This window comes from Doryrhamphus excisus, chromosome 22 (assembly GCF_030265055.1).
Source record: "Doryrhamphus excisus isolate RoL2022-K1 chromosome 22, RoL_Dexc_1.0, whole genome shotgun sequence".
NCBI classification, from domain to species: Eukaryota; Metazoa; Chordata; class Actinopteri; order Syngnathiformes; family Syngnathidae; genus Doryrhamphus; species Doryrhamphus excisus.
In genome coordinates, this window is record NC_080487.1 from 458,683 (window position 1) to 485,428 (window position 26,746).

Genomic DNA, 26,746 nt, shown 5'->3' on the forward strand with positions numbered 1-26,746 from the left:
TCTGTCAAAAATAAAAGCGGAAACCTCACACACACTCAACAGGGGCCCCAGAAGCATCCAAAAATGGCATAAAATGCCAGATTTTGATTTGGTGATTTTTGACAAAAAACGTAAGGGGTTAGTATGTCGTTTTTTTTTTTTTCATTTTTTAAAACTTGCTTAAAAAGCACTTTTCTGTCAAAAATAAAAGTGGAAACCTCACACACACTCAACAGGGGCCCCAGAAGCATCCAAAAATGGCATAAAATGCCAGATTTTGATTTGGTGATTTTTGACAAAAAACGTAAGGGGTTAGTATGTCGTTTTTTTTTTCATTTTTTTCAACTTGCTTAAAAAGCCCTTTTCTGTCAAAAATAAAAGTGGAAACCTCACACACACTCAACAGGGGCCCCAGAAGCATCCAAAAATGGCATAAAATGCCAGATTTTGATTTGGTGATTTTTGACAAAAAACGTAAGGGGTTAGTATGTCGTTTTTTTCATTTTTTTCAACATGCTTAAAAAGCACTTTTCTGTCAAAAATAAAAGTGGAAACCTCACACACACTCAACAGGGGCCCCAGAAGCATCCAAAAATGGCATAAAATGCCAGATTTTGATTTGGTGATTTTTGACAAAAAACGTAAGGGGTTAGTATGTCGTTTTTTTTTTCTTCATTTTTTTCAACTTGCTTAAAAAGCACTTTTCTGTCAAAAATAAAAGTGGAAACCTCACACACACTCAACAGGGGCCCCAGAAGCATCCAAAAATGGCATAAAATGCCAGATTTTGATTTGGTGATTTTTGACAAAAAACGTAAGGGGTTAGTATGTCGTTTTTTTTTTCTTCATTTTTTTCAACTTGCTTAAAAAGCACTTTTCTGTCAAAAATAAAAGTGGAAACCTCACACACACTCAACAGGGGCCCCAGAAGCATCCAAAAATGGCATAAAATGCCAGATTTTGATTTGGTGATTTTTGACAAAAAACGTAAGGGGTTAGTATGTCGTTTTTTTTTCTTCATTTTTTTCAACTTGCTTAAAAAGCACTTTTCTGTCAAAAATAAAAGCGGAAACCTCACACACACTCAACAGGGGCCCCAGAAGCATCCAAAAATGGCATAAAATGCCAGATTTTGATTTGGTGATTTTTGACAAAAAACGTAAGGGGTTAGTATGTCGTTTTTTTCATTTTTTTCAACATGCTTAAAAAGCACTTTTCTGTCAAAAATAAAAGTGGAAACCTCACACACACTCAACAGGGGCCCCAGAAGCATCCAAAAATGGCATAAAATGCCAGATTTTGATTTGGTGATTTTTGACAAAAAACGTAAGGGGTTAGTATGTCGTTTTTTTTTTTTTCATTTTTTTCAACATGCTTAAAAAGCACTTTTCTGTCAAAAATAAAAGCGGAAACCTCACACACACTCAACAGGGGCCCCAGAAGCATCCAAAAATGGCATAAAATGCCAGATTTTGATTTGGTGATTTTTGACAAAAAACGTAAGGGGTTAGTATGTCGTTTTTTTTTTTTTTTCATTTTTTTCAACTTGCTTAAAAAGCACTTTTCTGTCAAAAATAAAAGTGGAAACCTCACACACACTCAACAGGGGCCCCAGAAGCATCCAAAAATGGCATAAAATGCCAGATTTTGATTTGGTGATTTTTGACAAAAAACGTAAGGGGTTAGTATGTCGTTTTTTTTTTTTTTCATTTTTTTCAACTTGCTTAAAAAGCACTTTTCTGTCAAAAATAAAAGTGGAAACCTCACACACACTCAACAGGGGCCCCAGAAGCATCCAAAAATGGCATAAAATGCCAGATTTTGATTTGGTGATTTTTGACAAAAAACGTAAGGGGTTAGTATGTCGTTTTTTTCATTTTTTTCAACATGCTTAAAAAGCACTTTTCTGTCAAAAATAAAAGTGGAAACCTCACACACACTCAACAGGGGCCCCAGAAGCATCCAAAAATGGCATAAAATGCCAGATTTTGATTTGGTGATTTTTGACAAAAAACGTAAGGGGTTAGTATGTCGTTTTTTTTTTTTCATTTTTTAAAACTTGCTTAAAAAGCACTTTTCTGTCAAAAAGAAAAGCGGAAACCTCACACACACTCAACAGGGGCCCCAGAAGCATCCAAAAATGGCATAAAATGCCAGATTTTGATTTGGTGATTTTTGACAAAAAACGTAAGGGGTTAGTATGTCGTTTTTTTTTTTTTTTCATTTTTTTCAACTTGCTTAAAAAGCACTTTTCTGTCAAAAATAAAAGCGGAAACCTCACACACACTCAACAGGGGCCCCAGAAGCATCCAAAAATGGCATAAAATGCCAGATTTTGATTTGGTGATTTTTGACAAAAAACGTAAGGGGTTAGTATGTCGTTTTTTTTTTTTTCATTTTTTAAAACTTGCTTAAAAAGCACTTTTCTGTCAAAAATAAAAGTGGAAACCTCACACACACTCAACAGGGGCCCCAGAAGCATCCAAAAATGTCATAAAATGCCAGATTTTGTTTTGGTGATTTTTGACAAAAAACGTAAGGGGTTAGTATGTCGTTTTTTTTTTCTTCATTTTTTTCAACATGCTTAAAAAGCACTTTTCTGTCAAAAATAAAAGCGGAAACCTCACACACACTCAACAGGGGCCCCAGAAGCATCCAAAAATGGCATAAAATGCCAGATTTTGATTTGGTGATTTTTGACAAAAAACGTAAGGGGTTAGTATGTCGTTTTTTTTTTTTTCATTTTTTTCAACATGCTTAAAAAGCACTTTTCTGTCAAAAATAAAAGCGGAAACCTCACACACACTCAACAGGGGCCCCAGAAGCATCCAAAAATGGCATAAAATGCCAGATTTTGATTTGGTGATTTTTGACAAAAAACGTAAGGGGTTAGTATGTCGTTTTTTTTTCTTCATTTTTTTCAACTTGCTTAAAAAGCACTTTTCTGTCAAAAATAAAAGTGGAAACCTCACACACACTCAACAGGGGCCTCAGAAGCATCCAAAAATGGCATAAAATGCCAGATTTTGATTTGGTGATTTTTGACAAAAAACGTAAGGGGTTAGTTAGTATGTCGTTTTTTTCATTTTTTTCAACATGCTTAAAAAGCACTTTTCTGTCAAAAATAAAAGTGGAAACCTCACACACACTCAACAGGGGCCCCAGAAGCATCCAAAAATGGCATAAAATGCCAGATTTTGATTTGGTGATTTTTGACAAAAAACGTAAGGGGTTAGTATGTCGTTTTTTTTTTTTGATTTTTTTCAACTTGCTTAAAAAGCACTTTTCTGTCAAAAATAAAAGTGGAAACCTCACACACACTCAACAGGGGCCCCAGAAGCATCCAAAAATGGCATAAAATGCCAGATTTTGATTTGGTGATTTTTGACAAAAAACGTAAGGGGTTAGTATGTCGTTTTTTTTTTCTTCATTTTTTTCAACTTGCTTAAAAAGCACTTTTCTGTCAAAAATAAAAGTGGAAACCTCACACACACTCAACAGGGGCCCCAGAAGCATCCAAAAATGGCATAAAATGCCAGATTTTGATTTGGTGATTTTTGACAAAAAACGTAAGGGGTTAGTATGTCGTTTTTTTCATTTTTTTCAACATGCTTAAAAAGCACTTTTCTGTCAAAAATAAAAGTGGAAACCTCACACACACTCAACAGGGGCCCCAGAAGCATCCAAAAATGGCATAAAATGCCAGATTTTGATTTGGTGATTTTTGACAAAAAACGTAAGGGGTTAGTATGTCGTTTTTTTTTTTTTCATTTTTTTCAACTTGCTTAAAAAGCACTTTTCTGTCAAAAATAAAAGCGGAAACCTCACACACACTCAACAGGGGCCCCAGAAGCATCCAAAAATGGCATAAAATGCCAGATTTTGATTTGGTGATTTTTGACAAAAAACGTAAGGGGTTAGTATGTCGTTTTTTTCATTTTTTTCAACATGCTTAAAAAGCACTTTTCTGTCAAAAATAAAAGTGGAAACCTCACACACACTCAACAGGGGCCCCAGAAGCATCCAAAAATGGCATAAAATGCCAGATTTTGATTTGGTGATTTTTGACAAAAAACGTAAGGGGTTAGTATGTCGTTTTTTTTTTTTCATTTTTTTCAACTTGCTTAAAAAGCACTTTTCTGTCAAAAATAAAAGTGGAAACCTCACACACACTCAACAGGGGCCCCAGAAGCATCCAAAAATGGCATAAAATGCCAGATTTTGATTTGGTGATTTTTGACAAAAAACGTAAGGGGTTAGTATGTCGTTTTTTTTTTTTCATTTTTTAAAACTTGCTTAAAAAGCACTTTTCTGTCAAAAATAAAAGCGGAAACCTCACACACACTCAACAGGGGCCCCAGAAGCATCCAAAAATGGCATAAAATGCCAGATTTTGATTTGGTGATTTTTGACAAAAAACGTAAGGGGTTAGTATGTCGTTTTTTTCATTTTTTTCAACATGCTTAAAAAGCACTTTTCTGTCAAAAATAAAAGTGGAAACCTCACACACACTCAACAGGGGCCCCAGAAGCATCCAAAAATGGCATAAAATGCCAGATTTTGATTTGGTGATTTTTGACAAAAAACGTAAGGGGTTAGTATGTCGTTTTTTTCATTTTTTTCAACATGCTTAAAAAGCACTTTTCTGTCAAAAATAAAAGTGGAAACCTCACACACACTCAACAGGGGCCCCAGAAGCATCCAAAAATGGCATAAAATGCCAGATTTTGATTTGGTGATTTTTGACAAAAAACGTAAGGGGTTAGTATGTCGTTTTTTTTTTTTTCATTTTTTTCCAACTTGCTTAAAAAGCACTTTTCTGTCAAAAATAAAAGTGGAAACCTCACACACACTCAACAGGGGCCCCAGAAGCATCCAAAAATGGCATAAAATGCCAGATTTTGATTTGGTGATTTTTGACAAAAAACGTAAGGGGTTAGTATGTCGGTTTTTTTTTTTTTCATTTTTTTCAACTTGCTTAAAAAGCACTTTTCTGTCAAAAATAAAAGTGGAAACCTCACACACACTCAACAGGGGCCCCAGAAGCATCCAAAAATGGCATAAAATGCCAGATTTTGATTTGGTGATTTTTGACAAAAAACGTAAGGGGTTAGTATGTCGTTTTTTTCATTTTTTTCAACATGCTTAAAAAGCACTTTTCTGTCAAAAATAAAAGTGGAAACCTCACACACACTCAACAGGGGCCCCAGAAGCATCCAAAAATGGCATAAAATGCCAGATTTTGATTTGGTGATTTTTGACAAAAAACGTAAGGGGTTAGTATGTCGTTTTTTTTTTTTCATTTTTTAAAACTTGCTTAAAAAGCACTTTTCTGTCAAAAATAAAAGCGGAAACCTCACACACACTCAACAGGGGCCCCAGAAGCATCCAAAAATGGCATAAAATGCCAGATTTTGATTTGGTGATTTTTGACAAAAAACGTAAGGGGTTAGTATGTCGTTTTTTTTTCCATTTCATTTTTTTTCATTTTTTCAACTTGGTTGTGTGTGAGGTTTCCTCTGTTTTTTTGACCAGAAAAAAGCATTAGAAGCAAATTGAAAAAATGAAGAACCAAGCAAATCAGGTCAGTGGACCTTCAGCTGCTTTCCAAATGGTGCAGGAGCTATTTGTCCCCAGTAAAACCATTACCATTACCATTAATTGTGAGCTGAAAGTTGATGGTCTTGTCAGGATGCGAATGTCAGAGAAGAAGAAGAGTTGGTTCCAACCGGACTTACCCCCTCAGGCGTCGTCTTCCGTCTTGATCACGTGAAAGAGAGTGACGTTGAAAAGGACCTGGTGTCCGTTGTTCCAGCCGTAGAGGGCTCGTTCCCGGGCGTTGTAGTCCAGCATGGACATGTGGAAGTACTGGTTGTGGAAGGGAATGTCCGTGTACTCGTAGCTGGCCGTCTTGGTGGAGTACGCGTAGTACACCTTGGCGCCCGTCAGGTGGGAGTTGGTGACGTAGAGCGTCCCGCAGATCATGAAGGCCTCTCCGGCGTTGCGCTTGGAGTACTCGGTGTTCCACGTGTTGAGGACCTGCAGCGTGTCCGGGTTCAGCTGGCTGACCACGATGTTGCCGGCGTTCTGGTTGGTGGCGTACACGGCCCACAGGCCCAGCTCGTCCGCCATCAGGTCGATGTCGGAGAAGCCCCCCCAGGTGTACGGGTACACGTTATGGAAGCCGGCCGACTCCAGCGCCCGCTGTGTGACCACGCGGCCCATCTCGAAGCTGTAGCGCACCATGATGTTGCTTTGCATCTTGTTGTAGTACAGAGACCCGTTGTAGACCACATGGTTGGTCCCGGCCCACTTGAAAGGCAGGTTGTACGTCCTGGACTCGGCCCCCGCCATGAAATCAGCCATGGTTTTGTACTCTTTGACCATCTTGTTGTTGGTGTAGCCGTCCATGTACCAAACCTGAAGCACACGCAAGCTTGACCTTCTGGGAGGACGTGAACGCCTCGCTCGTGTGGCCGACTCACCTTGCTGGTTTTTGGGGGCGCTTGCGGGTCCGTCATCCAAGCCCCAAACCTGGTCCCCGATGTCTTCACTGTGAGGGGGCCGGTGATCTTCATCAGCTTGCCGCAGGCTACAAACAAACAAACATCAAAATCTTAGCTGAGACTCTTTGTCTTCTGCTGGACCCAAGACCGTGGGGCGTTCATTGGACTCCGGGAATGTCAGCGCTAACTGAGCATGTCCTTAAACCCCCCAGAGGAACAATCATTTGAATCAGTAGTCCACTCACTAAGTTTGCTCATGCAACTCTGCAGACGGTTTTCCAAGGCGAGGACCTTCTGGTGCAGCTCCTCGTAGTCATACGTTCCCATCTCCTCCTGGAAGCCCAGCAACACGCCGGACAGATTTCGGATCTCGTCTTTGAATTGGGAGACGAGCCTGGCGTCCGTCTTGAACTGCTCCAGCACAGGAATCAACGGCTGGAGGGAGTCCATCTTGTCTTTTAGCTCCTGAAATACACATCGGGAATAGCATGGGACACACCAGGAGTATTCTGGAATGATCTGGGAGTACCATGGGAGTACCATGGGAGTACCATGGGAGTACCATGCGAGTCCAAGTACCTTGAAGTTTTTGTTGGCCAGCGTCTTCCTGTCAGAGTCCATCTGTCGGAACTTGGAGCGTAGACCTTTGATCTGGCTCTCCATCCTCATGATGTACTGGAAATCCCTCTGAGTGCGCAGGTTCAAGACCTCGATGGACTGCGTCATGTTCTGGACCTTTTTGGGGAGCAATCAGGCAGCAGAATATGGATATCTCCAACCAGCATAAACATTTGAATTCAGCAGCATTGTCCAGGAACAGGAAGAGGAACAGGAACAGGAACAAGTCAGCACTTTCACCTCCAACTTCAGTTTGGGTTTGGGTAATTCATTATTAAATGATATTAAATATTATAATATTTTACATAGTAAATATTATACGGCAACCGGAAGTGTGCCCCCCTCACATGCAGGTGTGTGTGTGAGCACGTGCCTTCTCCAGCAGCTGACGTAGCTGTTGTCCTTTGGCGTCTCTGGAACACAAGCTCTGGCCCGGTGCCACCACGGTACACACGCAGCGGCCGTCGGCATCGTGGGCCGAGCTGTAGACCTGCCATCCCTCCCTCGGCCTGATGGTCTGCACGCACGGCAGCAAAGACAACATTCCCGTGTTCAACATGGCGTCCTGCTATGCTAACAAACATGCTTAGCGTGGTTAGCGTGGGAGGCGAGCATAGAAGAACAAGCTAAGGACACAAAGTTTGACCTGAGCGGACGCTTGGGTGCTGCTTTTGATTCTAGGAGTATATCTCCTAGCGACTCCTCGTCGCTTCAGGACAACTTCCTCCTTCCGATGAGTGACAGGCCCCGCCTCCGAGTACGCACGTGTACACAAAAGCCCCCCCCCCGGCAAGCAGCTTCCTTCCTGTTCTTTGGCCAGAAGTTGGCATCGACATTGCAAGCATCAGACGTTCATTCTGCTCCTCACTTATATTTAGCATATCTTACCACATCTTCCGGACTACAAGTCACATGACTTTGCTGTTCCTAAGACTTACTGCTTATCCTCACGAGGGTCGACTTAGAATTGAAATATACGTCATTTGACAGACAGCCACTAGAGGGCAGTGTAGACTTTCACACCGATATCTCCTCCTGCTTCTACTCCTGAACGATTCAATATTTAAACAGTAGATTTAGCTTACCAAAACAGAACACAAACAGCATGTATGTATGTTTTTTAATACCTAATTATGCATTTTTGGCCTTGAGCGACTTATACTCCGGAGCCACTTATAGTCCAGAAAATACAGTATACGTATATATACGTATATATATCCATCCATTTTCTATGGATATCTTTGCTAGGGTTGCAGGGGCATGCTGGAGCCTATCCCAGCTGACAAGAGGCGGGGTCCACCCTGGACTGGTGGCCAATACCTATGGACAATTTGGAGTGGCCAATGAAGCTAACATGCTAACATGTTTTTGGGATGGGGGAGGAAAGTGGTGTACCCGGAGAAACCCCCCCCCACACTCGGGGAGAACATGCAAACTCCCCAAGAGGAGATTCCAACCCAGGTCTTCCTGTCTCCTGACTGTGTGGCCTGCATGCTAACCACTTCACCACCGGTCTGTGTCGTGTCATCAAAAGTTTAGACACATGTTCACATTGAACAGCATGGGAAAGTGTCTATAAACATTTGACTTTTGATAGAATGTATGAATACTATAAATGATACTTTGACTGATAGCATAGTTGTGTGATTTGTATGATGATATATTCACTGTCATGGATATTATTATTTTTTTTAAATAAGAGAAACATAAATTGTTTCTTTTTGTTGGAAAGAAATTAATTTAAAGATGTATGCTTATTATTGGCCAGCAATGTTTACATCTTACTCAGTATAATATGTATACTATACATATTATATTTGCTATATTTTTTAGATCCATTCTTTCCACTGTAAAATAATTTCTCCAGAGATATATAAAGTCAAGTTACTATCACGTATAAACACAAAAAGACAATACAAAATCATAACACTTCATAAAGTCAGCAATCATGCACGAATATCACTGATAGTCGTGTGGTCAGTGAACTCACCACGGACGGCCAGCACCCGAACAGCAGCAGAACCAGGAGAGGCTTCAGGACCACGGACAGTGTCAACATCCTGCCTGCAACTTTAAAACTCAAACTAAAACATAAAAAATAAAGATCATATAAGCGAAATGTTCCCAAATGTTCCCAAATGTTACTTTGTCCTCGTGCCGGGCAGCCGGTGGTGGGCGTGGTCAAACCGGGATAAATAAATCTATGAAATATTAAGAAATCAATCCTCCAAACGCCCCACGCCACGTCAGGTCAGGAGTCCCGCTGGTTCCGGTTTTGGTCCTGGTGGCGGTCCGGGTCCAGGACTCCGAGAGTCGAGATGCCGCTGCTCCTTTTGACGCCGACACGGGCGCGTGCGTGCCAGGCCAGCGTGAACGCGCATGGCTGGGACAACACGACTCAATCCTTGAAAAAAAGTACTACCCAAGGGCCACAACATTAGGTACACCTGCCATTTTTACCTGTAACAGCATCAACACGTGCTGACGGTGCTTTCAGGAAGCCATGTTGCAGCCGCGACAGGCAGACACACACAGTCCAGTTCCAGAATCCAGTTTTAATCATTTTTGCAAGAACAATCGAAGGCACACAAAAAGTCAAGGATTTTTCATGTTTTTGCTGAATTACCATGAAAGAAAGTTGGTAAAGTCCAAGTACTGCAGATTGAACAAGCGAGTGTGAGGTATCACATAAGTATTTATATTATTATTTCCTTTTTATAATAATCATTACTATGGCTTGATTTCCCACCACAAAGTCATAAAAAACGTGTGAATTGTTTGTTTGTCTTTTTTTAGTCATAAAATGTTTTTATTTACAAAGCGCCGCGTTTGCTCAAAGTGGTGTCCTGATTGGTGCTTTCTAAACGCAAATCAAATAAAACTCATTCAATTTACTAGCTGGGACACACGCATGCAAGTTTTTATGTTGGATTCAGAAGGCACAATATTGTACAAAATAATAATAATAATAATAATAATAATAATTACAGTTTCATCAAAAAGCCATTTGTGTAGCACCTGGAGTGTTTTATGCACGTCCGTGTTGGAGACGTCCGCCACGGCATCACATGTCCTTCTCCCTCTCCTGACTCAGTCACGTGGGTGTGGCCCTACAAGGGCGACAACTAGACCCCCCCTGGTCCAAGCGCTGGTACCACCGGGTCTTCTCTGACCCCGTCTGTCACCAGGGGGGAGGGGTTTGGGGGAGGCGGGCGGTAGCGGGGTGGAGGGGTAAGGCTAGGGTGGTTCGGGGAGGTTGATTCTTGGGTGGGGGTGGGGGGGGCACGTCGTGTCTAGCCGAGGAAACAGACTGGGCCGACCTCGAAGCCAAATCTTTGGTTGGAGTCGCCAAAGTCGTTGAGCATGACGTCGAGGATGGGCAGCTGGTCGATGCGAGGAGTGTTGATCTCCAAAACGGTCTTGGAGTAGCCTTGCTTAGCCTGCGGCACGGTGACACGCCATCAGCTTCCACATACGTGACTTACATACGTTGGGAAGCGTGACGCACACGCCTGAGGGGGCGGGGAACTCACCGCGCAGCCGTCGAGCAGCGGCTTGATGAAGGGCGTGTTGTCGTAGGCCATCTCCTCATCGTTGGAGCCCAGGAAGCGTAACGCCTTGTCGTGGTTGTCGGCCTTGGCGTCATACCAGGCGGTGGACTGATGGCACACGTAGGTGAAGTTCTGCCGCGCCGACGAGCTCAGCAGCTTCAGGAAGGTCATCTGCACCGCGTTGATGCTGCGCTCCGCCACGTCCACGTAGTTCAGCTGCGAGGGATGATTGACAGGTGATTGATTGCGTTGCTAGGAACATCCCTGCTGGTTCCCTGGACTACCGCCGCATCGCCGCTACATCGCTACATATCATCGCGGTCAATGATCAACACGCATCAACACGCTCTGATTGGACGATGAGCAACACTTACGATTTTCCCACGTTTAAATTCACTAAACCAGGATCCTGGCGTCTCTTTGGGCCAGTTGGATATTCTGACCTGCGGAGAAGAAGACGTGGTTCATGCTAGCATCAAACATCTCGGCGTCGGGTTAGCTTCCACACTCACGCCTGAGGATTTCTTGTCGGGGTAGATGCACGTCTCGCCGCCTGCCGTGAAGTTACAAAACACTTTCAGGGCGTCGCCTACGCAGCCCTGGTTGGGGTCGATCCAGTATTCACCTGTGGGGGGCGAGGGGATGGGGGTAAATATTAATATTAATATTGATATTAACATTGATATTAATATAATACATTAATATTAATAATTCTTACATATCACAAGTGTAAAAATAAGCTAACCACTGTTAATATTAAGACACAGTTCCTGTTCCGTCCCATACAGTCATCACTCCATATTTCTACAAGTGTAAAAAGAAGCGCATAGCATAGCATAGCATAGCATAGCATAGCATAGCATAGCATAGCATAGCATAGCATAGCATAGCATAGCATAGCATAGCATAGCATAGCACGGCACAGCATAGCACAGCACCGGCTCCTGACCCCCTACCGTCCGGGAAGTCGGGCTGGCTGAGGTGCAGATCGTTGCAGGTCCGGGCGGGATTGTCCTCTGTGCCGAGCGGGAACTTCAAGCGTTCGATGTCCTGCTTCAGGTTGTTGAGGGACCCAAAGACGTCCTCCATGGGCAGGCCGTCCGTGCCGTAATCGGCCAGCGGTTCGTCTCCCTGCTGCTCGGCGTGACGTCTGGTCTTCCTGGAAACCTGCTGGATGGGCAGCGGCTGGATGAAGTCGCCCGCCGGACCCTGCGGGGGCGGAGGGGGGACGTTAAGATGGGACCGGACGCAAGGGCTCCGCATTTAAACATACCGGCGGTCCAGGAGGTCCGATCAGTCCCGGGTCTCCTTTCTGACCGGCTGAACCCTGCGGAGAGAGACGGCATCACGGACACGTTCAAGAGGAAGACCTCCATGCCAAAGACCAGAACTCACGGTGGATCCCTTGGAGCCTTTCTGGCCATGAGCTCCCTGTTTGAAACCAGAAGACCAACATGGCGGCACAGTGTCAGAGGAGTCAGAGACGGCAGTAAATGCACAGAAATGCTGGACTTACAGGAATACCAGGAGGACCAGGAGGACCCAGAGGACCTTGGGAGCCCCCGAGACCCTTAAAGCAAGACAAGGTCCCGTTAGAACTTGATAGGACCCAACAACATCACGCAGTAAACCACCACTCACAGCTTCACCCTTGCCACCAGCTGCACCCTGGGGTCCAGGCAGTCCTCGGTCTCCCTTCTCTCCGGCATCGCCAGGGGGTCCGATCAGACCGATCAGACCAGGATGACCCTGTAGATTAAAGATTTAGACCTCCACGTTGGTCTCCTGGAGACGATCCAATGAGGTTCTTACCTTCTCTCCCTTGAAGCCAGAGTCGCCCTTCATACCAGGAAGTCCTGGTGGACCCTGTGAGGGTGGGGGGAGGGGGTGGGGGGTGAGGTCACCATGAGGAGACAGTGAACAATGTGTGTGTGCGGCAGGATTTGAGAATTCTTACAAGAGGTCCTGGAGGTCCGTCCTTTCCAGAGGCACCAGGAAGTCCTTGCTCACCCTGAAGAACAATTGGAACTTTTACTTCCTATCCGGACTTCTTCCATCAACAATCAGAATCCAGACTCACAACAGGGCCGGGGATTCCTCGCAGACCCTCAGCACCGGGCTTCCCGGGAGGTCCCTGGGCTCCCACGGGTCCAGTCTTTCCAGGAGGTCCCTCAGCTCCAGATTCTCCCTGAGGGAAGGCGTGAAGTTCTTAAAGGTGTTCCCTTGGCAACATGAAAGAATGAGATGATCACCTTGGATCCCTTCTCTCCTTGTCTTCCCTCCTGTCCTGCAGGTCCAAGGGGTCCCTTTAAGGGAAACAAAGACCACGTGGTTAGAACATTGATGGAGAGCCGCTCTTGTCGTTCATGTCCATATTTTTCTGACCGCGTTGACCTTCAGAGGGTGCTTCCATCGGCTGGACCATTACGGTCCCAACATAGCAGCTAAAAGCACATCAGCCTGCTGGCCAAACAGCCTCGGGTCAGACCCTCACAAGGGGGCTGGCACGGACCATTAGGGGCCGGCAATAATCAAATATGGCTGACAAAAGCCATCCATAGTGGGACCTCAATGTAGGTTAGCGGCTTGCGGGTGCATTAGCAGTGTGTGTGTGTGTGTGTGTGTGTGTGTGTGTGTGGAACATCATCCAACCAAGTCCATGCTCAAAACGCTTAGAAGTGGAGTAGGCAGAATACGAAGCATAAAATGATCTCAATGTAGACTTATTCTTTGGGACGAGCTTTGCTTTGTTGCAGTTAGTTGATGCCACAGTCTGCATATTCCTCCAGCAAATATTGTAATACTGTATAGGATGAGTACTCAAGCAAGTACTACTGTGACATATACATCTGCTAACATTGGCCTAATTATGAATATTTCATACTTCATTTTATGACTGATGTTCGGCTAAAGTGGCTCAAGATTGCATAACATCTTACATGGCTTTGAGGTGAAGAACCCCGACTTACCCGTTTCCCAGGAGGTCCTGGTACTCCAGCCTCACCAGAAGGACCAGCGGGACCCTAATTGGAAGAAGATGAAGACACATTTGGATGATTGATTCGGCCCCCCGTCCCGCTACGTCTTTTCATCGGTTGAACTTACGGGTTGACCGGCCTCTCCATCATCTCCCTTATCTCCTGCTAAACCGTCAAGGCCCTACATGAGAAGAGGTTAGCTGCTCCGTAAAAAATACAACGCTGTAGCTGATGGTGATCATAATACGTACGGCAACACCCGGTTCACCAGGGGGTCCGGGGTCTCCAGGGAAGCCAACAGGGCCCTGAGAAGACAAGAACTGGACTCAAGTGTCTGCCATGTGTGCATCGTGTTCTTTCACGCAGTGGACGTACAGGGTTACCCTTTGGACCGTCATCTCCAGGGGGTCCTCGGGCGCCAGCAGGTCCAGCGGCTCCTGGTGGTCCAGTTTCCCCCTTCTCGCCTGTCTCTCCTCGTGCGCCCTGAGGACACGAAAACACGCCCGTGTGGCATCATGTGACTTGAACTGGCATGAAAACGCTCATCGTGTCAATCAGGGGTGTTCAAAGTGCGCCCTGGGAGCCGACGCTGATCCTGTACTCACTCCTGGACCCGGCTCTCCTGATGATCCCGGGTTGCCCGCCTCGCCAGTTTCTCCCTGTTGACCAACAAGGACAAATTATAGAAGCTAAAGATGACCATAGATGACCATAATGTAGCCCCCCACTAAAATGGCACCAAAACTGAAGAAAGTGTTTTCCAACTCACCTTCTCACCGACAGCTCCTGGTCCTCCAATTCCACCGGGGGGGCCTTGGGCTCCCTGTGGGTGGGGCATACGTGACGGTGAGCGCTATTATGTACAGTAAATGTAAAAAAAAAATGTTCAAAAAAAAAACCTTACATTGGCTCCACTAGGACCCTGAGGGCCTCGGGGGCCTGGAGGTCCGGGAGGACCCTGTAACAGGACAGAGACAAAGATATGAAATTATGGCTTGGGGAGATTTCAGCACTCATAAGTCAAAGTAGCTGTGGGAAATATGGACGCTCCAATCGGCTGATTTCCAGGTTTTTTTGTGAGGTGATGATGTAACTCCACAATAGAGGAGAGCACGTTGGGGGCCGTTTAAAGCCGGAAAAATGTCAGAGTGAGTAGAGTGTAGAGTTAAACCAGGTGATCGATATCAGTATCAGCTGATCTCCATCATGGACGGTTGGCATGCGGATGTGCAGCACCAAACCCTGATGAGCATCCCTGGTGAAGTCCACCCAAAGTTAGGTTGGGAAGAAATGATACTTACCATGGCTCCGACATCGCCGTTCTCTCCCTTCTCACCAGGGGGGCCAGGCAATCCCTGCAAAAGGGGGGGGGGGGTCACATTGGTTAGAGGCTAAGAACAGCAGAAAAAGAAGTAGACCTTTCACTAAGGATCCATCATCTACTAGAACTTGACCTGCAGGGGCCACATATTTGACAAGTAACACTTGGAGTATCCAAACCTAGCATCCAAACCTAGCATCCTAACTTGGCATCCAAACCTAGCATCCTAACTTAGCATCCTAACTTGGCATCCAAACCTAGCATCCTAACCTTGGCATCCAAACCTAGCATCCTAACTTAGCATCCTAACTTGGCATCCAAACCTAGCATCCTAACTTGCCATCCTAACTTGCCATCCTGACCTAGCATCCTGACCTAGCATCCTAACCTAGCATCCTAACCTAGAATCCTAACTTGGCATCCTAACTTGGCATCCTAACTTGGCATCCTGACCTAGCATCTTAACCTAGCATCCTGACCTAGCATCCAAACCTAGCATCCAAACCTAGCATCCAAACCTAGCCTCCTAACCTAGCATCCAAACCTAGCATCCAAACTTGGCATCCTGACCTAGCATCCTGACCTAGCATTCTAACTTAGCATCCTAACCTAGCATCCTAACCTAGCATCCTAACCTAGCATCCAAACCTAGCCTCCAAATCTAGCATCCTAACCTAGCATCCAAACCTAGCATCCAAATCTAGCATCCAAACCTAGCATGACGTTGCTGTTGAAATGCGGCTGTAATGTTAGCACTTTAGCATCACCCAGCTATGCTAGTATTGCTAACATTTGTTTCCACTCCATGTGACTTTGTTGTATGTGATATATGGCATCTATTACGATGGATAAGTGGAGACCTACGGTGTGATGTCACAAGTGGGCGTGGACAAAGAAAGGTCATTAGCATTGAATCGTGTTCTTAGTAGGACTTACAAGAACTTCAAACAGTCTTCATTCCAGCATCAAGGCTAGATTTTGGCCAACACTTAAATAGTTGAACTATAGCACACATGGGGCCTGTAAAAAGTGTACAAAATAGGAAAAGAGACGACTGATGCTAGCAGCCGTCATGACAAGTTGCATGGATCGCTACATTGGCGTTTGACCGTTTAGCTGATTTCCTCCTGCGCTTGAGTAGCAGGCTAACTGATAAGCACCAGAAGCTCTAAGACAGGAGCTCGGCCAGACTGGACCAACAAATACAGCATCAAGCTGCTTTGGGCTTCCACCAGGCTATTCGTAATGACGGCCCGTGTCAAGTAGACGTGGATTAGAGAGATGCACTCGTTGGCACCCACACACTAATCCATACGTGTTTGCTATTTGCTAATGCTGCTGTCATTCATCCACTTCTTATCTGCTTCATCTGCAACAATCCAGCCCCGCCTACGCCGGCGTACGGAAGGCTTCGGATGGAAGCCATTCACTGTCTGCGGTCAAATCATTGATGCTGCAGAGGCGAGGGACGGGCGGCGCTCAGAGTACCCGTCTGCTGAAGGGCGGCTGAGGCAATCTTAATTAGAAGCCGGGAGATGGAGAGCATTACGGCCAATTAAAAGCTAATCGCACTTAATAACAACACTATGTGCTCCGTTTCACCGCCGGGGCTTCGCTCTTCATTTTCATCCTCACCGACTTTGGAAATAAACGACTCTGACTGTTCCCAAATGTGAAGTCACTCAGGGGTTGGTGCGTTTAAAAGGATCTACTTTTTTGCTTTTTCCATGACATTACGCCTCTTTTGTCCCAATACGTGAAACACTAACATGCGTGTACATGTGTATGTGCAGCATTTATAGTACAAATTGTGTGCCAGACGACAATCAATACTCATTACTTCTCATTTTGGGTCCTTACTTGGGGACAGGCAACCATCGAGTCTTTGAGTGAAATCTTTACGGGCCAGTTTTACATCACAAAACAAGTGCCTTAATCACAGTCGGAATGTTGGGCCAAAACAAACCCAGCACCCTGCAGCGGACCCTTGGAGTGTAAAATGGCAGCCTGACACCACGGCAACGTGCCAAGCGCTAAACGTTAGCAGCAGCGATGATGGATTTGTAGCCCCGTCTACTCCCGGAGAGGCGAGGGGAAACAAACATTATTTAGCCGGGAGCGAAGCTGCATGAATAAACAACGCTGTGGTTTGGAAAGTCATGGAAATGATGCACAGAGATGAAATGACCAGGAAGTCATTAGGGAAGGAGGCGTGTCCTCCATTTTAACGAGGTTTAACAAGTTTAACGAGAGTAAGGATGCAGACTGAACAAACCTGCAGTCCGATAGGTCCGGGAAGACCAGGAAATCCTCGGGATCCTTCGTCTCCCTTTTGGCCAAACATACCCTGCTGGCCGCGGGGTCCTGCCTCGCCATCGCTGCCCTGTGGGGGGGGGGGGGGGGGGGCAAAGGTCAAAGGTCAAGAGTCATGCATTCAGTAGATTAGCAGTTCACTACTTTGAGCCAGTCCATTCGGATGGACACTTCTTATGCAGCCATCAATATTTTGGGCCTGTTTATTTGTTCAGAAGAAATAATGAATAAATGATAAATACAATTATTTGATATTATATATTTATTATATATTTATATATTATTATATTATTATTATTATATATATATATATTATATGTTTTTTATTTTATATCACAAGAATTTTATGTTTTTATTTCACAAGAATGAGATTAAATAAATGAAATGAAAAATGTCTAATAATTAAAAATAATTAAATAAATATATAATATTGTGTGATAATATTTGTGATGTTTTAGAAATGTTTTCATTTATTAATATTTGGTAACAAAGTGATCCAGAAATGTAGTAAATATAAAATAAATATATATACTGTAATGTGATTTCACATTATCCCCTTCTATGTCCCGTACGGCGATGCGGTGGTCCGGTTACACGATGACAGTCAGCAGCCCGAAGGAAGATGCTGACTTCCTGTGAAAATATGGGTGGACTAAAATTGGATGGAAGCATGAAGCACTTTTGTCAGCACTCGTGGAGCTTTGGATGAGCTTGTGGACTCCCAAAAAGTAGCCTCCAGCGCTAAATGCTAAACAGATGAATTCTTACTTAAAAGCGGCTGTGTTTGTGTTTGTGTTTGTGTGCGGCAAAGAAGCTCGCTACTTCTTGGCTGGACTCTAAACCGGGAAAGACTCTGGTCATTGTTCCTCCTGCACGTCCGCACTTTGCTATGCTAAGCTAAACTAACATGCTGCGTGATGATGAGTGTGTGTGGGATGTTTGGGCTTTGAGGCCCAGCTGACGGACTGCCAGGTAATTTAGGATTATGCATTCTGCTGCAGCTGCAATCCACAGATTTGCATTTATTGTAGTTTCTAAGACCAAATCTGCTGTAGTGGATGTAAACCAAGGTAAACAACCAGCCAGTACACAAACAGCATTAGGGTGTACTATGGACCAAATGTAGCTAAACAACAGTGATTGATTATCGACGTGCACAAGGCCAGGCTTTCAATGCCAAAGTCAAACCTTCCAACATTGGGATATTCCTTAGAAGGGTACTCACAGCTGGACCGGGCGCCCCGATCACACCCTGAAGACCACTTGGGCCTGGCGGTCCCTGAAAGAGTGACAAGGACAAAGCTGACCCAAATTCATATTTCCAGTACGGGACTTTTCACAGGAAACTTACAAGTTCACCCTTGTCTCCTTTGCTTCCCTTCTGTCCGGGTCCTCCAACTTCTCCCTGCAGGCCAAACACACAGCAGAGCTCACATCCTTCCCATTCCCTCGTATCCTTCCCATTCCCTCGCATCCTTCCCATTCCCCTCACATCCTTCCCATTCCCTCGCATCCTTCCCATCCCCTCGCATCCTTCCCATCCCCTCGCATCCTTCCCATTCCCTCGCATCCTTCCCATCCACTCAAATCATTCCCTTTCCCTCGCATCCTTCCCATTCCCTCGCATCCTTCCCATCCACTCAAATCATTCCCATTCCCTCGCATCCTTCCCATTCCCTCGCATCCTTCCCATTCCCTCGCATCCTTCCCCATTCCCTCGCATCCTTCCCATTCCCTCGCATCCTTCCCATTCCCTCGCATCCTTCCCATTCCCTCGCATCCTTCCCATTCCCTCGCATCCTTCCCATTCCCTCGCACCCTTCCCATTCCCTCGCACCCTTCCCATTCCCTCGCATCCTTCCCATTCCCTCGCACCCTTCCCATTCCCTCGCACCCTTCCCATTCCCTCGCATCCTTCCCATTCCCTCGCACCCTTCCCATTCCCTCGCATCCTTCCCATTCCCTCGCACCCTTCCCATTCCCTCGCATCCTTGCCATTCCCTCGCATCCTTGCCATCCCCTCGCATCCTTCTCATCCCCTCGCATCCTTCCCATCCCCTCGCATCCTTCCCATCCACTCAAATCATTCCCATCCCCTCGCATCCTTCCCATCCTCTCGCATCCTTGGTCAATACTTTCAAGGTCACCTTGACTGTGACTACCCAATAAATATTTCTCTAGAGATTCTAATTTGATTGGCCCGCAACAACCTTGGGTGAATATTTGCAAATAATTGCCCCCCCCCGTCCTCACACACAACCTGTCGGTGGTTAGTAAGTCAGGGCCAACAGAGGACGTGATGGGACTACTGGGGCATCGTGGTCGCTCCCTCTGGACGTCTGGATGGATGAAGAACGATGTTTGGATACCCACCTTGTCACCATCCTCTCCTGGTGGGCCTTGAGGTCCGGCAGAGCCAGGAAGACCAACAGGACCTTGGATGCCATCACGGCCAGCAGGACCCATGGGCCCTTTCTCTCCCTGCATAAAATCAGGATCTTAATGGAAGCGCTACTAAGTGCCTAAAAGGACTTAATGACAAAGTCACTCACGGGACCGCCTTTTTCGCCAGCTGGTCCTGGTGGCCCCTGGGGGCCGTTGCGTCCTGTCAGACCGATGGGACCTCCTGGGCCAGCAGCACCCCTCTCTCCAGGGGACCCCTGTTACACGGCAATAAAATGATCATCGGTCATGGTTGCATTTGGCGAAAAAACAACAGTGGTGGAGGAGAACGAGGCTTTCCTGCAAGAACTTTAAATTCAACCTTGGAGGTCTGCTAGAAAACAGCACGCTGGTACTAGCTACCAGGTACTAGACGTAGTACCCTGTAGTACCTGCTTTTGCCAATGGAAATGCATCATGGTGAGTAATATGAGTATGGTATGGTATGGTATGGTATGGTATGGTAGCATAGCATAGCATAGCATAGCATAGCATAGCATAGCATAGCATAGCATAGCATAGCATAGCATAGCATAGCATAGCATAGCATAGCATACTATAGCATACCATACTATAGCATAGCATAGCATACTATAGCATAGCATAGCATACTATAGCATAGCATAGCATACCATACTATAGCATAGCATGCTATAGCATAGCATAGCATAGCATACTATAGCATAGCATACTATAGCATAGCATACTATAGCATACCATACTATAGCATAGCACAGCATACTATAGCATAGCATAGCATACTATAGCATAGCATAGCATACTATAGCATAGCATAGCACACCATACTATAGCATAGCATGCTATAGCATAGCATAGCATAGCATAGCATAAAGCGTTGTGTTTGGCCAGAAGTATAAGCAAGCACACGTTCAATTACCGGTTAAAAGAAAAGGCTAGCATGAGCTAGGCTGTAAACACAAAACCCCTGGCTGACTTTGCCAGAGCCTGACAGCAGCAGTGACAGGAAATCGATGTGTTGCATCAAAGATCCCAAAATATTCTACCAATGGCTCGTTTGAGAAGAAGCGCCTCATTCCGCATCACAAACGCTCATTCAGAGATAATCTTTTCACCCCCCCGGCTCGGCGTATCGCCTGTCATCTAATGGGCGGGCGGGGTTGTAATTATAGGAAGGCCACGTTTAGCGCGCCAGCAAAACGCTTGAAAAGCTGGCTGGCAGTCAGCTTTCCAATTCCCTGCCGAGGCTTTTGATGACGACGTCGCCGTAAGTGAGGGGCCCTGAGACAAAGAGCCCCATTTATTTACACATGACTCCATCATTAGCCATCCTTTTCACTCTTTCCAAGTGCGTACGACCAAGCCAGCTTCAGCATCCATGAATTCAGCTCCAGGATGTCCTTTAGCGTTTTTAGCGATAGTAATCACAGACGAGATAAAGGCTTCCTACAACTCCTCAACCTCATCAACAAACTCGCAGCAGAAAGTTGCCCTCCAGATATTTTTGTGCTCAATAATTATACAATTAATGACTTACGATGGGGCCGGGGGCCCCCTGGGGCCCTTCTCCTCCCTTTAAGCCACCTGGACCCTGAAAGCAGAGGAGATGATGGCTTCAGACAAGGATGGAGGATTGAAAGTAATCACAGCTGTCAGATGTTTGCCAAGGTTCCTGGTCCATGTCAAGTAACAGAAGATGGGGGATTCGTCCCCCGCCTTGGGTCCCGCTTCTGACACCAAACCTCATTTTTCCATATTGCTAAGAACATATCACTCAATGTTGAATGTGAATATAGCGTATGTAGTGCACGTTTCCAAAAATTGTCCAACATGTATACATGGACGTTATGGAAACGATCCCAAACGATGATTTTACCATAACATGGTATATCTTAAACTAACATAGGATATGTTCTCAACATAATGATATGGTTTTCCATTCCAACAATAAGCTTGTTTTTGATGCAGACTCTCGTATTGGATGTCATTAGATTACATAATGACATATACATTATTCATGCCACAGAACACATTTCGTCTTCAGACCAACGTAAAAAAGAAGGATCAGGTCTGAGAGCCTGCAGTGGCGGTCGGAGCCCATCCATCTCCACATCCCTGTCGTGCGTTCCAGTTCCTGTGCTGAGTCACTGCAGCATTCCTCGGAGGGCTGCATATGGAAAAGGCTGCTCACCAAATACAATAAAGCCTTTCATTACCGTAACTCATTTACGGGACTTTCGACAGCGCCGGCGGGCACCGAGGATGCCGAGCGAGCAGGCGAACCTGAGATTTCAGCTAAAGTTATTGGCTCCTAACTTGAACTGGTTGGCATGAGAGCATGCATGTCCTTGATTGTGTGATGGGATTGTCTCGCGTCTCAGACGGGATCAGACTAAAACGGCGTGTGGATCTCAGATAAGAGTACTTCAGTACTTCAGACTTGAATGGTCCAGAATGAACTCAGAGGGCTGGACCCTGGACCTCATTGTCACCACACGCTCACAAAGTCTGTGGCTCATCGGGAAATCTTAAAACCCAAAAGTCACCTTCCAGATACGACTTGCGTTCTGCTGAGGTGAACCGTTTTGACACTGCCATTGTCGATGCGTGCGTCAATAGCTAATCGTTCACTAAAATATGAACATGTAAAAGGTAAAAGCTTTTAGGATGGACACAGCTTGACCCCGGAACGGACTATTTATCTATATCTGCACCGGATGATCGTACTTTGCCAGGAAATCAATCTTAACCAGAGTGTTGGGTGTGTGTTACCATGGCGCCTGGAAGACCTCTCGTTCCCTGGAAGCCCCTCAGTCCTGCAGGACCTGGTTTTCCGCCGGGACCTTGCGGACCTGGATCTCCCTGCAGAGCGAGAAAAGAAAAAAAATCATCCATGAAGTGACTTCAGGTGTAAACATGTCATCTTTACATTTTGCTTGAGGGGTCAAAGACAGGAGTAGAGATACCCGATTGATCGCCACCTATCGATATCGGATGATTTCTGTAAAAAAGACGTGATCGGCATTTACCGATAAATGTCTTTCAAAAACCGATTTTCCGTTTCGGCAAACTATACAAGCGTGCTGTTTCACGTAGCATAGTCAAGACCCTTATTGGGCCAACCAGGGCCAAACCCCAAGCGTGTGTACACCATAAGTACAAACCAATGAACCGCCTGATATGAGGGATAATTGTACGCAGACATTTTTTCTCTTTTAATTGAGTGGGTGTGGCTTATATTCCGGTGTGCTCAAATTCTAATTGGCTCCAGAATTTATGGTGGTAAACTCTGCTAAATGCTCTTGTGGCATACCCAGCCCATAGGAAGCCCTCGTTTACCTTTCCGCCCTCTTTTCCAGCCGCTCCTGGCAACCCTTGCTCCCCAGGGGGGCCCGGGGAACCCGGGTGCCCTCGCTCTCCACTAGGCCCAGTCTCTCCGGTTGGACCCTGCAACGACAGCAACGATAGTACTTCCCATGTATGCTAACTTGACTACTGGTGATGGTGGTTTTCCTCTGGAAACCTACCTGAGGTCCGACCACTCCTCCGGGTCCAGGTGGTCCAGTCTTTCCTTGGAAGCCCTGAAAGAAGAAAAAGACTTCTAGGTTGGATCTTATATGAAATATGACCACGCCCATGCAATTTTTTGTGAGCTGTGTATTCGGTAAGACCGCCGGGGCAGAAAGTCCCACTGACCGTCTCCCCTCTTTGTCCGGGGTGACCTGGCAGTCCATCTTTGCCTGCTGGTCCCTGCGGGGGTCAAAGGAGAGAAGAACAATGTCAGATCATTCCTAATATTTAAGCGAAGGACCAGGATACCGTACTGACTTACATTGGGTCCCTTTGGTCCGGGGAACCCTACAGGTCCTTGTGGTCCTTGAGGACCCTTTAATGACATGAAAGCAACGCGTCCGTTGATTAAGGGGATTTAACTTCATTTAAACATTTGATTTTAAAGCGTCGGCAGCGAGAGCCACTTTGAAATAGAAACTGGGTATCATGAGCAAATAAAGAGCAACACTGACCCTCTCCCCAGGGGGTCCTGGGGGTCCGTCATTGCCCGAGGTGCCCTGAGGGGAGGAAGAAATAACAGAAAGAAAACACTGTCAGCTTTACGAGTTTTAGTTATTTCCATTTTAAAGTCATGTGACACTCGCTGTAGCTCATGTAGCCTGGCATGTCATATTTATTATGTACTACAGTATGTGGTACTATACTATTTACTATCTACTATAATGTGTGTAATATTTATGACGTCTGACAGCAAGTGTAAAAATGAATTAGTTTACCTTTGCTCCTGGTTTTCCAGTCGGTCCCCTGGCACCACGCCCCCCACGAGGACCCTACACACAAATTGTACATAATAATATCCATATTGTACAGATGATGATTATAATATTTACACGTGGAGAAAACAGAAAAAAAGTTTCAAGTCCTCCTTCACTGCAGCATTTGCTGCAATAATATAAAGCAATCCCAAATGCAGAGATTGTGTATTATTATTATTATTTGAGCACCATAAATAATTCATGTGCAGCTCTGTGGACGAGTGAAATTGCCTTACTGTCGGGCCGCGTTGCCCTCGAGGTCCAGATTTGCCAGCGATTCCCTGAAAAAGAGGAAGAAAAAAAAACAAGAAAGAAAAAGATTTGATTTGGGTTATGAAGTCTAAGCGGTTTTTAATGATTTTGCAGAAGCGGACGGTGACGCAGTGGCAGAGCGGCACAGAAGAACGATACGGGCTTTTAGAGAAGCACCGTGCATCCATATGCAAATGACTTACCAGAGTTACCAGGGAAAATTCTTATTGTGTTACATTAAAAAAGCCATTTTTCATTTAGCTTTGCCGTGCCGCTAGGAGATGCTCACGAGGCTTGGAACCTTCTGAAAAATGCTAAATGCTAGGGGGCAGTGTTATCCTGCCAGAGAGCATCCACGCTTGTTAGCTAGCTGTTTAGCTCCCTGTGTAGTATGCTGAACAGTTGCCACTGATGGCATCCAGATTGTTGCTGCAAGCATTGTAATTAATTAGACGACTAAATAGTAATTATTCATTCATTTTCTACCGCTTTTTCCTCACGAGGGTCGCGGGGGGTGCTGGAGCCTATCCCAGCTGTCTTCGGGCGAGAGGCGGGGTACACCCTGGACTGGTGGCCAGCCAATCACAGGGCACATATAGACAAACAACCATTCACACTCACATTCATACCTATGGACAATTTGGAGTGGCCAATTAACCTAACATTTTTTGGAATGTGGGAGGAAACCGGAGTACCCGGAGAAAACCCACGCATGCACGGGGAGAACATGCAAACTCCACACAGAGATGGCCGAGGGTGGGAATTGAACCCAGGTCTCCTAGCTGTGAGGTCTGCGCACTAACCACCAGACCGCCGTGCCGCCCCTAAATAGTAATTATTCATTCATTTTCTATCCTCATATCCTTATTTCGCATCATCAAACATGGCGTCTAATGACCTTACATGTGTGAAAGCGTAAAAAAAAAAAAAAAAGGCGTATTGTGTGCAGCTCACCCTCGTGCCTTTCTCTCCATTGGAGCCTGGGAAGCCTGGGAAGCCATTGGAGCCCTGCAAGGCAAACACTTTGTGTCATGGAGGAGCATCTACAGGGGGATTCATGCGGTGGTCCCTGATGCGGTCCCTGATGCGGTCCCTGATGTGATCAATTCATAAAGCCAGCGTCTGAACAACATCGGCAGCCTGTCACGCCTGTGACTTAGTTGTCTCATTTGTGGTCCCTCACCCATGGAGGACTACATTCCTTTATTGCATTAGAAAAGGAAAGACTTCCTCTCACTTCTCATTGAAGCATTAGGGACCTATTGGACCATAAATTACCCTTTACTTTAATAATTATGTCAATAAAGTATATTTAGGTATGCTAACTAAAACAAGCATGTTTCCCGCTTACCTTGGGACCGAGTCTTCCAGGATATCCTGGCAATCCAGGGACTCCAAGCTTCCCCTAAAACACAAGATGATTAAAAAGACAGTTAGAGGCTGCAGACTCAGTAAAAATCCTACCATGGACTTTCCTCGTAAGCTGGAGCCTACCCCAGCTGACTTGGGGCCACCAGTCCATTGGCTGACAAACCCACATTCCTACCTATGGACAATTTGGAAGCTAACAAGCAGGGATTCTAACCCAGGTCCTCCCGGTGTCCTGACTGTGTGTCCTGCATGCTAACCAGAGGAATATTGTACGTGCCGTGGTTTGCAAGACGTCAACATTTGAGCGTGCCCATAAATGTCAGGTCATTTATGGGTGTGCTGCAGAGAACCTCAGCAAGCAATGTTTTATTGGCGTTTGATTGGTCCAGACTTCATCTGCGTCATATGAAGACCAAAGCTGACAAAGACATACGACTGAAGATTTCCATCCTCACGTTCTAACAAGCGACTGAATGTTCTTAGAGCGTGCTGGGTCGTTAAGAGACTAGCGCTATGAGCTAATCATCTGTGGAGGACGTCCTGCAAAGGTCGGTGGAGTCATGTGGGCCAATAAAAGAACATTGAGAAGACGTCATCTTAACTGACGACTAACTATTTGACTGGCATACCTTCTCTCCAGCTGTTCCCATGGGACCGGACTCTCCGTTAGGCCCTGATGTTCCCTTGGGGCCCTCGGGTCCGTCCTCTCCTCTGGGTCCCTGTACGCCGACCTCACCCTGGACGTCAGAAAAGATGATTGATTATTGTGATCGTCTTTTCTCGGTCTTCCTGCTGCAAACTACAGTAAGGATGATGGTTTACCTTGTCGCCCTTGAGGCCCATGTCACCTTTGAAGCCTGGAAATCCATCTTCTCCCTAGGGATAGGACACGGAGTCAATCAATGGATCCATGTGGCCTGGAGTACTTCAAAAAGGGGGCAAGGCTCCTTCAGTGATGCTTAACAGTGGCCTCTAGTGGCCGCTTGGATGAAAACAAGTCTAAAGTCACTCTACTGTTACTCTACTGACATCTGGCGGTCGGGAATGGAACTAGATGAGAATTGATGTTGGGGTATGAATACGTCGATTTATTAAAGTTGAAATAATA

The 26,746-nt window shown here is 45.6% G+C and overlaps 2 protein-coding genes across 7 annotated transcripts in view; both read right to left on the bottom strand.

Annotated features, from left to right (window-relative positions):
- LOC131109391 (noelin-3-like) overlaps positions 1–9,417 on the bottom strand; it is a 12,750-nt gene extending 3,333 nt beyond the window's left edge. The window contains exons 1-6 of one of the 5 annotated variants that reach the window (XM_058061340.1): positions 9,249–9,413; positions 9,094–9,187; positions 7,477–7,620; positions 6,731–7,220; positions 6,465–6,571; positions 5,718–6,399 (exon numbers count right to left, since the gene is read on the bottom strand). In XM_058061340.1, coding sequence (XP_057917323.1) covers positions 5,722–6,399; positions 6,465–6,571; positions 6,731–7,220; positions 7,477–7,620; positions 9,094–9,162 — 1,488 coding nt within the window. In that variant the 5' untranslated portion in view covers positions 9,163–9,187; positions 9,249–9,413 and the 3' untranslated portion in view covers positions 5,718–5,721. Of the gene's footprint in view, positions 1–5,717; positions 6,400–6,464; positions 6,572–6,730; positions 7,221–7,476; positions 7,621–7,749; positions 7,870–9,093 lie in introns of those variants that run through there. The other 4 variants (XM_058061342.1, XM_058061343.1, XM_058061341.1 and 1 more) reach the window with 4 other exon arrangements.
- A 545-nt stretch (positions 9,418–9,962) lies between these two features.
- The window catches only part of LOC131109740 (collagen alpha-1(XI) chain-like), a 48,684-nt gene continuing 31,900 nt past the window's right edge, over positions 9,963–26,746 (bottom strand). For both annotated transcript variants that reach the window (XM_058062020.1, XM_058062021.1), the window contains 39 exons: positions 26,461–26,514; positions 26,268–26,375; positions 25,619–25,672; positions 25,222–25,275; positions 24,252–24,296; positions 23,977–24,030; positions 23,713–23,757; positions 23,520–23,573; positions 23,384–23,437; positions 23,215–23,268; positions 23,027–23,134; positions 22,460–22,549; positions 21,225–21,278; positions 19,819–19,926; positions 19,640–19,747; positions 18,618–18,671; positions 18,492–18,545; positions 17,229–17,336; positions 14,934–14,987; positions 14,537–14,590; positions 14,402–14,455; positions 14,238–14,291; positions 14,008–14,115; positions 13,884–13,937; positions 13,760–13,813; positions 13,624–13,677; positions 12,907–12,960; positions 12,735–12,842; positions 12,612–12,665; positions 12,467–12,520; positions 12,296–12,403; positions 12,171–12,224; positions 12,050–12,085; positions 11,928–11,981; positions 11,611–11,863; positions 11,167–11,279; positions 11,029–11,097; positions 10,637–10,870; positions 9,963–10,543 (listed from right to left, as the gene is read on the bottom strand). In XM_058062020.1, coding sequence (XP_057918003.1) covers positions 10,397–10,543; positions 10,637–10,870; positions 11,029–11,097; positions 11,167–11,279; positions 11,611–11,863; positions 11,928–11,981; positions 12,050–12,085; positions 12,171–12,224; positions 12,296–12,403; positions 12,467–12,520; positions 12,612–12,665; positions 12,735–12,842; positions 12,907–12,960; positions 13,624–13,677; positions 13,760–13,813; positions 13,884–13,937; positions 14,008–14,115; positions 14,238–14,291; positions 14,402–14,455; positions 14,537–14,590; positions 14,934–14,987; positions 17,229–17,336; positions 18,492–18,545; positions 18,618–18,671; positions 19,640–19,747; positions 19,819–19,926; positions 21,225–21,278; positions 22,460–22,549; positions 23,027–23,134; positions 23,215–23,268; positions 23,384–23,437; positions 23,520–23,573; positions 23,713–23,757; positions 23,977–24,030; positions 24,252–24,296; positions 25,222–25,275; positions 25,619–25,672; positions 26,268–26,375; positions 26,461–26,514 — 3,084 coding nt within the window. In that variant the 3' untranslated portion in view covers positions 9,963–10,396. The remainder of the gene's footprint in view (positions 10,544–10,636; positions 10,871–11,028; positions 11,098–11,166; positions 11,280–11,610; positions 11,864–11,927; positions 11,982–12,049; positions 12,086–12,170; positions 12,225–12,295; positions 12,404–12,466; positions 12,521–12,611; positions 12,666–12,734; positions 12,843–12,906; positions 12,961–13,623; positions 13,678–13,759; positions 13,814–13,883; positions 13,938–14,007; positions 14,116–14,237; positions 14,292–14,401; positions 14,456–14,536; positions 14,591–14,933; positions 14,988–17,228; positions 17,337–18,491; positions 18,546–18,617; positions 18,672–19,639; positions 19,748–19,818; positions 19,927–21,224; positions 21,279–22,459; positions 22,550–23,026; positions 23,135–23,214; positions 23,269–23,383; positions 23,438–23,519; positions 23,574–23,712; positions 23,758–23,976; positions 24,031–24,251; positions 24,297–25,221; positions 25,276–25,618; positions 25,673–26,267; positions 26,376–26,460; positions 26,515–26,746) is intronic.